This window comes from Gavialis gangeticus, unplaced genomic scaffold, assembly GCF_001723915.1.
Source record: "Gavialis gangeticus isolate Ggan-Ray unplaced genomic scaffold, GavGan_comp1, whole genome shotgun sequence".
NCBI lineage: Eukaryota > Metazoa > Chordata > Crocodylia > Gavialidae > Gavialis > Gavialis gangeticus.
The window spans coordinates 139,885,485-139,894,806 of NW_017729024.1; the positions used below are offsets into that span (position 1 = coordinate 139,885,485).

Here is a 9,322-nt window from a genome sequence, read left to right on the forward strand (position 1 = left end):
AACGCAATATCTGCGAAGCGCAATAAAATGAGGTATGCCTATATTTAAACTGTGTCTATGGCCGAATCAATCTTCAGATTTGAATTTAGCTGAACTGAATCAGGGACAGTGATCCGAAACAACAAATCAAATCACTGTCCTCGATTCGGGCCAAATCGGAATAGAATATGACCTGTTTCACACACATTCATCTTGAGATATAGTGAATTACAGTATCCAGTTGAAAGAGATATTTGGTTCAGGCTTTTTTGGGGGGCTTCCTCTGTAGGCGGTTCACTTTCTAAGATCATTCAAGCATATTTTACCTAATAAATTCCTACTCATTATAGTGGCCTGAGTCATTGACATACTGTCTTTCTTCTCTTCATAACTGAGATCATTCTAGTAAGTAGTAGACAGTTCTTTTCTAGTTCTCACCACCCAGGAGAAGCACAAAAGCTCTCTTTTGCAAGTGGTAGCTTTGGTCTTTGTAGAGCTTCTTAGTCCTTGGCAAATGTGACAAAATGCCATATTGTACTTTGACAGGAGTAGCAGGATAGTTAGAAATAGAATACTTAGTTCCATACATATCCAGCTGGGGGGGTTTCAGCTAACCATGACAAAAACTTTTCCCAGCAGTTCATAGATTGATTAGCCAATTCACCATGTCAGGGCTGTTCAACTGGCAGCCCATGGGTGGCATGCAGTCTGCAGGGGGTTAAATTGCTCCTAGCTCCCACCCAGGCACCACTCCTCCCACATGGCTCCTGTTGCAGAAGGAATCAGGGTCTCTGGGCCCCCTCACCCTCCAGCTTCCTCTTTCCTGCCCCAGGGGGCAAGGTGGTACAGCACAGCACAGCCTGCAGGCTGGAACACTTGAGAAGATGTATGGTGCAGCAGGCTGGCCCATGTGGTGCGAGACCATGGGGGCCCATGGACCACACTGGGGTAGCCCTGCTTATGTGGTCCACAGGGCATGCTGTCCCTGGACACTTAGAGGTTAGACAGCCATGAACTATGTCAAACAGCTCCTCTGGCTGCAATTCTGCTGCAGGAATGCTCATGGAGTAAGAAGGGCTTTTTGCTACTTCTACTGAGGTGACATGGTCCAAGGAAAAACTGTCTTGTTTACAGATTAGGCTGTTCCCTATGCCAGCAACATTCCAAGTTTCAGTCTACATGCTTCATCTGCAAAAGAAGATTTTGAATCCTGGTGATCTCAGCTGTGGCATAAGAAGCAGCCAGCTTGGAGCTGAGAATCAATTGCAATGAAGTTAAGATAGTCCATTCACACCTCTGGCTTTGTAGTTGAGCAGCTTAGTTTTGTAGACACAGTTAAAAACAAAAAACAAAAACCCCTCTCCCAACATAGCAGTTTCCTTAATTTTAAGATGTTCTAACCCTGCCATCTCCAAAAGCTTAAAAATCATAAGAATAGAAGAACTACAGTTGGGGAAAGGAGTGGGGAGTGTGTGCTTTTTGATTCTGCAATCTCTAGGTTTCCTGTAGGTTAGGCTTCCAAAGTGCTTCCAGGCAATTTAAAAAAACTTAAACCTGAAATTCTTATTACTTCAGAGCTTCAGTGGTCACAAAACCATGAAATATTGTGAGATTCAGGATACAATTAGCAACTCTACAGAAGTTTCCAGGTGGCTAGGAGGGAAGGATCTGAATGCTTATCTCCTCAATGTTCTAAGCCTCCATAACCACATTACCCCTGTACAGCAGTCCTTTCATTGGTTTGTCGGCACTTATAATGCCTCTCGAAGGCCAGAACTAGATCACAAAAGCACCAACAGATTATGACCCAACCTTCCCTTTGGTGTGGTTTTCAGAATCTCCTGAAGGCAAAGTACAACTTATCATTACGAACAGATGGTTCTAAGGACAAAGCCAACAAACAACACACGTGCAATAGCACTCAAGAAGAACTTTTAAAAAATTAATGTGACCATTTGGTATCCACGTTATCGTTTCAATTCTGTTTGAAGATATTGCATCAAAATACATAAATACAAAACAAGAAAAAGAAATACTTTATTCTTTTGTAAAAATAACTCCAGATTTGATATTAGTTAGGCTTTAAATTGCATTCAATTGTACGTGTCCATACTGCCTTAAAAATGCATTCAACTATCTCAATTATTTTAATGACATATCCTGAGAAATCCATGCAGTTATTTGATTTGGTTTTTGGTTTGATTAGCTGACAGCTTTTGGATGCCAGAAATGAGAGCAAAGAGACATATTCTGTCTGAAGGACTTACACGTGCATGACTCTTCCATGAATATGCTATGTTACTTTTCAGCATTTCAGGTGTTTTATTGTTATTAATATGTAAACTTAGTTCTGAACTCTTGATTATTCAGAAAGTACATGCACATCTAGCAAAAACATTCTTCTATAACATGTGATGAGTATAAAGGACACAGGAAAACTATTTTGAAACAATATTAATCAAGCTGATTATTCATTTCACGATGTCAGAGTTCTTAACCAGGGAGAATTAATTAAAATCTAGAATTGTGATAGAAGTTCAATTACATGTGCCCACTTTTGTAACACGGCCAAACTGGTTACTTAAACTGCATTTTCTGGTTCTCCAAGTGAAAAAGTCAAGATGCAACAGTGGCATTAGGTCATTATGTTTCAAGTCCAGGAGGAAAGGGTGGGTTTGGTCATCAGGAAGCACTCAGTGTTCTGACCCAAAGTAGTTCCTGCTAGCTCAGAAACTGAATATGAAGCAAGCTATGCCAGGCTGGAAGTGGTGACTGACATGGTAAATGAAGTGCAACACAAACCCAGAAGTGCCACTTAAATTGCAAAGATAAATTTGAGTTTGCCAAAAAAGGTTGATTATACCAAATAATAGGTAGCCAGTCAAGGAATGCTTTTGCACAGCATGGGCTTCCTAAGTATTCTTGCCAACTAGTAATGAGCATTTGCCAAATCAATGTAATTCATTCATTCAGATTTGCAGTAAATAACCTTTGATCAATTACAATAATTAAAACATGGACTGTGTTTTGTTATTTTGACATGCTTTTTGGGCTTGCATGTCCTGCATAGTTCAGCAACAAATTGATCTGAACAATCTTTGTCATTTGGAGACAATTACAGCTTGTGTTCTTCACTGTCTAAAGACTTTTTGTCCTTTGAACATAAGCTAATTTTTTAAAATCCCCAAATAAACTAATTACTAAGCAAAAAGAGTTACAAATTGTTTCAGAAGTGGTAGTTTCATTTGCAATCTAAACCTACATGCAGAGAAGACCCAAGCAGGTGTGGGGCCTGGGGCAAATCAGCCTGTGTGGGGCCTCGCCCCAAGACATGAGGAACCCAGCGGCAGATTTGGCGGTGAGGGGGCGGGGGGGGCGCCAAGCAGCCAGACACGCCAGATTCGGCGGCAGAGAGAGGGGGGAGACATGGCAGCACGGAGTCACTGCCACCGCTCTGCCCGGCTCCGTGGGGCTCCCAAAGCAGGAGGCCCAGGGCAAATCGCCCCAATTCACCCTCCCAACATGTAAACAAGCAGCAAAAGAAACAGATCTTTAATGATACTATCAGCACACATTCTTCTTCACCATCAACCTTCTCCAGTACAAAGTTAACTGAGCTGATACTCTTCAGGCAATTCTTCTAGGATCAGCATCTGGTGCACACCATGAAATCAGTGCTTATGTCACCAGCCAAATGCTTTTACAAAGGTATGCTAAAACTCCAGTTGCAATTGTTAACGCCTGAAAATTGGAGGTAATCAAGTGTAGACACATTCTTATTTAATGTGGAGGTATTAAACCAATACACTTCTAATAGATTTATATATACATAGTTGCAATTTGAAAACAGCTTTGGGTTTTAAAAGTAGTGTTAGCACAATTCAAGGCTAAGTAGATTAGATACTAATTTTATAATCTTCAAAAATGCTAGTTTAAACCAAATATAGACAAAAGTGATAAAAACTATAATTGTTCTGCTAAGTGAACAGAATTGACATATCATTTGAACTCCAATTCCAAGGGACCTGACTCTACCATACACATGTATTTAGCAACAATATTCTGAAGGGAGAGGAAGAAAGATGGAGAAATGCACAGAAATTAGGAAGTGAAATACCCCTAACATCATTGTAGTAGCGTGGAAGCAAAGGGGTTTCTTAGTTTGAATTCTACATGTGAAGGGAAAAAAAAAAAGGAAAGTGGAATTTTGGCTAAGAAGCAAGCATGTCGACACCAATTTAAAAAAAATGGACTATATTGGAAATAGGCATTTTTGCCTGATGTGGCTAATAATGTGGCTGATAAATGCCTCGTGCACGTGCACAGCCCCAGCATGCACAGGGGCAGGAGTGCAGCCTAGCAGCTTGGAGAGCTGTGTCCAGCTCGTAAGTCTGTTGTGGTGGAAGAGAAGGGGGAAGGGAAGGGGTGTGGGGGTGCAGATCAAGGTCCTTATGGTGAGGGACAGAGTGGGGCTGAGGCAGGTGCTGCTCAGCTGGGGCGGGGCACAGAACAGTCGTGACTTGTCTGGGGGCGTAAGCGGAGCTACTACCTCTGTGCACACTCCAGGAGGCATGGGGGGAGCATGTGCCCCAATCTGTGCAGGGCAGCATGGGTTGCTGCTGTGGGCTGGGACCGGGCTACGCTCAGGGCAGGCGGTGGTGGCTATGGGGGAGGAGGGGCTGGAGCCACCCCAAAATTTGCCGTAGCTCCCCCTAACCCCCTCCCAGTGCTACCACCCACCCTGCCCCGAGCACAGCCCAGCCCAGACCCCACCAGGAACAGTTCAGCCTCGGTCTCAGCCCCAGCTCCAGTGGCAGCCCACCCCACCCACAGATCTGGGGGCATGTGCCCCCATGCCCTGCCAAGCTGTGTGCTGCGGTGGGAGCCGCTTCCCCCACTCCCCACGCCCCCTGGATGAGCCGTGGCTCTCTCCCAAGCCCCGCCCCACCCCTCCTGTGCAGCACCTGCCCCACTCCCTCACTTACCTCAGGGGCCTTGAACTGTGCCCCCTTACCCCTTCCCTTCCACCACAACAGACTTACCAGCCAGATACTGCTTTTCAAGCTGCCAGGCTGCATACCGGGAATTGGATTGGTATTGGCCGATATGCCTCCTTAAAAATCAGCTATTGGCATTAGCCCAAAAAATCTCTATTGGTGCCCCAATGCCTTCATATACCGGAGCAGACCTGTTTGAATAAAATCATAAAGACTGCATTGTGTTATGACAATATAATCTGCTCTCAGTGATCGGTAACACTCACACAGCAGAGTAGATGCTGGACTATGGGTGGAAACAAACTTTCACTGTTTTTGTGTTATCACAACAATCTTCATGGCAGCACGAAAGCCAGGCAAACAAAAATATTTATGGTCTTTATTGTGGCCACAATTTTTGTGCATTTATGGTGGTGACAAAGGTGGTATTAATCTGTGCTGATATTTAAAGGGAGACAGCTGTTAGCTTTGTGCTCCAGGGGCTTGAGGGGCCCAATCGTGTGCACCAGGAAATCCTGGGCAGGATCAGGCCCCTCAAGTCCCTGAAGTGTCTGCCTGGCTTTCCCCCTTTACAGAAATGCATCCAGGTAAAGTCAGGGTTTCCCAGGGACATGTCTCTGTAAGTGGGGAAAACCCTAACTTTCCTGGCTTACAGAAATGCACTATGTAGGTTTCTGGGGGTGAGCCTCTTTAAGAGAAGAAAGTTGGGCACGTGCTTCCAGGGCTTGAGGGCCCAATCCTGAACAGGAATTCTCAAGCCCTGGAAGACCACATTGCCCATTGTCCTGAAGCTTCAAAAGGCAGAACAACAGACAATATATGTTTCACCCAATGAAGAGACAGCTGTGCCAAGACACATCCTGGCACAGTGCATCTGCTTCATTTGGTGATGTTTATTTCTAGTCTGTAACTCAGTCATAGTTTCTGCTTCCCTTTTACTCTACATAGGTAATCCTTTCCCTAGCCAATCTTATGGCCTCCTCCTTCCCTGCTAAATGGGGCTGCCTACTGCTTCAAGAGGTATAGCCAATGAGCCACACACATTCTACATATGCAGGAAATGGAGTAGCAGACTGCAAGCAGCTGCTTTCCTCTCCTGTGTTGTGCCCTGTTATATAGGTATGTCATGAAAGAGGTACTAAGGCAATTAATACTTTTCTGTATGGGCTCTGTTTCTGTTATATAGGTGGTTTCTGTTTAAATCAAGAAACTATAATAAAGGAAACTATCATAAAGAAAAGATTATGTAATAAAGGATATTCTTCTTCAGGTTCTTCTTGCCACAAAATGCCTACTTCGAAGATAGCCTACTTCATTTTTCTTCCTCAGAACTCTCCACAACCTCCACACTGCTACAGGATCATATTCCGACACCATTATACGTGGTGAGCAGTACAGGAGTCTATAACTAGTGCCATTAAATCACATACACTGAATGAAGCAAGGTGTTATATTCAATGTGAAGGAAAACATCCAAATCTGTCCAGGGTTTTCAATCCTATTAGGGACACTTGACAGCAATGGTGAAAAATATTTTGCTTAGAAGTGTTTATCCTCTGTCTTATCACAGCATTTCTCAGCACTTTAAATCATATTGCATAGTTTCAGTAATAAAACAGTTGATCTTGTTCTTCACATAAGCGTATTGTTTTCTTTCGTTTTTTTCAGGAAAACACAAACTACAACCTCCATGGAGGAGTTCCCATTTCAAAATTTCTCTTCTCATTTGAAGAGTCTGAGACAGACAGACACAAAAACTTAGTGTGCAGTTGAAGCAGTGTCAAATAGAGAATATATTTAAACTGTATCACACTGTGGTGAAGGAATTTGGATTCATGTAAACTAATCCTTATGATTGAAGTTAGTTTTTACCATACTATCTTTGACGTAAACAATATTTATGATCAAATAAAAGGGAAAAAAGCTGGTATGCATTGTGGCAACTAAACAGAATGTAATTTTCACTGTAATTATTCTCTTTTGGGGGCAAAACAATCATTGAAACCTTATGCTTATTACTACTCACTGAAGTACATTTTTCCCTCCCTTGACAAGGAGGCTGTCAAAACAGATAATTATGGAAATGCTAGAAATAGTTTGAAAGAAGACAGGAGCTGTCACAAAAAGTTTCTTCTTTTTAACATTTTACCTTGTATCCAACTGTGCAATTCAGAAGCCACTTAGTTTTATCCCTGCATATCAAGCACATAATGCATTAGAAAAGCAGTCATCTACTGTGGTATTTTCTATTCTAAACCATTTTCTTGCTCCTTATACTAGTTAAAGAAACAAGCAAGCTCACTTAATCCCGCATAAAATATTAAACACATACATACACATATTCAGAACAGTAAGACCGTAACTTAAATTAAGAAAATAAGGGCATTTTGAGCTAGCCTCATTTCTAACTATCCAGTTCTTGTTGGAGAACCTCAACAGGGATGACTGACGGATCCTAGGTGGCACGTCTTCATTGGGGTGGGACACTTGGCACAAGAATACACTTGGAACTGAGTGTCCCTACTAATAAGAATACAGGACTAGAAGAAGCCTCCTTTAGCTGTCAAGTCTAAGGTGCCCGTGAACACAAAAGACATTTATCCACGCAGCTCCACAAGACAGTCTACTCTGATCCCTCTCGCACACCACCACCACTAAATATCCCATGAAAAAAATCCACTCCACAACATGTCACAGGTAAAAAAAAACAAAAAACCCCCATCAATGGCATAAATGCAGCAACAATGCCTTGCCACTGCAAGTGGTAAGGAACTGATTAGGATAATATATGTTCAGTTGATTTTAAAAGTAGGATCAATTAAGAGCATTATACCCCATGCTAGGAAGGAAAGCAAAGACCCTTATGGACCATGCCAATCTGACTCAGGAGAAAAATACCTCCCTGACCTCAAATCTGGTGGTGTCTGACCTTGAGTGTATGATTATCATCCTCTAGCCCAGAGATTTTCAACCTTTTTTTACCAAGTGTGTCCATTCCGTCTCAGAGTTTCACCTCATGTACCCCTTTATATTTTTTTCTTGTTTTTAAGAGGGTGGGGCAGATCGAGGCCCCACAATGTGGGAGGGAGTGAGGCAGGTGCTGCTCAGCCAGGGCAGGGCAGGGCGGGGCACAGGCTGGTGCTGGGAAGCCAGCTCCTGCTGTTGCGTGCACCCTGGGAGGATATGGGGGGGCATGTACCCCCAGATCTGTGCATGGGGTAAGGGCAGGCTGCCGATCGAGACCCCAACGGTGGGGGAGGGAGCGGAGCTGGCACAGGGGCTGCCCCACCAGGGCAGTGCGCAGGACTGAGTTCTGTGTGTATGGGGGGGTAGTAGCTCCCGCAGCTATGTGCACCCTGGATGGACATGGGGGGTGGGGGGGTGCCCCCAGATCTGTGTGTGGGGGGCAGGTGGGCTGCTGCTACGGGCTGGGGCACTGGGCTCTTCCCAGCGGGGGCTGGGCTGGGCAGTGGCGAATTCTGGAGTGGCTACAGCCCACCCCTCATAGACCCACTCTCATAGGCCCTGCGGTGAGGGAGGGAGTGGGGGCTAGGGCCAGGCAGGCTCTGCCACCGGCACTGAACACGGGGGGAAATTGAGACAGGAGGCTGGTAGGGGAAGTGCTGCATGGAGGCAGTGCCTGCTTGTGCCCTGGCCAGAGCTGCAGCCCCAGGCCCTGCTCAGGCCAAGGTGGAGTCTCTGCTCCTGCCACCTCTGCTCTGCCATGCGCTCTGCCTGCAGCTGTGGGACCCTCCATGGTTGGAGTGGGCAGGCAGGAGCTGCCCCTGAGGCCCCTGGCCTCTGCTACAGGTCCCCCCTGCTGTTTCTTCCCCTCCAGCCATGCAAAGTGTGTGCAACCAAGGACAGCAGGGCCTGGGTGTGAATTGGGCTGTGCCCAAGCAGGCTCTGCCACCCACCCAGGGACAAGGCCCGGGCTTTGTCCTCAGGGCAGACCCCGCTGTACGCATCCCCCAGGGCCCGCAGTGCTCGGGCTAGGCAGGGCAATGGGACAAGGCAACTCTCCCACCTGCCCAGGGGCTCCTTCCGGCCCCACTGGGCTGTTCCCAGCTCTAAGCAGTGCTCTCTGGGCCCACTGAGATCCCCTCAAATTCGCCGTAGTCCCCCCACAACCCACCTCCCAGCGCCACCATCATCCATCCCAAGCGCAGCCCAGCTTGCCCTGCCCCGTGCACAGATCTGGGGGCACACGCCCCCCACACAGCCCTCTGGGTTGCACATAACAGCAGGAGTCACTGTGCCCCCTACCCCAGCTGGACAGCCCCTGCCCCACTCCCTCCCCCCACAACAAATTTACCAGCCAGACCCAGCTGCTCTCCACATGGCCA

The 9,322-nt window shown here is 45.9% G+C and overlaps 1 protein-coding gene across 1 annotated transcript in view; it reads right to left on the minus strand.

Annotated features, from left to right (window-relative positions):
- NDUFAF2 (NADH:ubiquinone oxidoreductase complex assembly factor 2) overlaps positions 1–7,200 on the minus strand; it is a 15,828-nt gene extending 8,628 nt beyond the window's left edge. Inside the window, exon 1 of the mRNA XM_019517818.1 lies at positions 7,126–7,200. Within this exon, the coding sequence (XP_019373363.1) occupies positions 7,126–7,185 (60 nt within the window). The 5' untranslated portion in view covers positions 7,186–7,200. The remainder of the gene's footprint in view (positions 1–7,125) is intronic.
- Between the last annotated feature and the right edge of the window lie 2,122 nt (positions 7,201–9,322).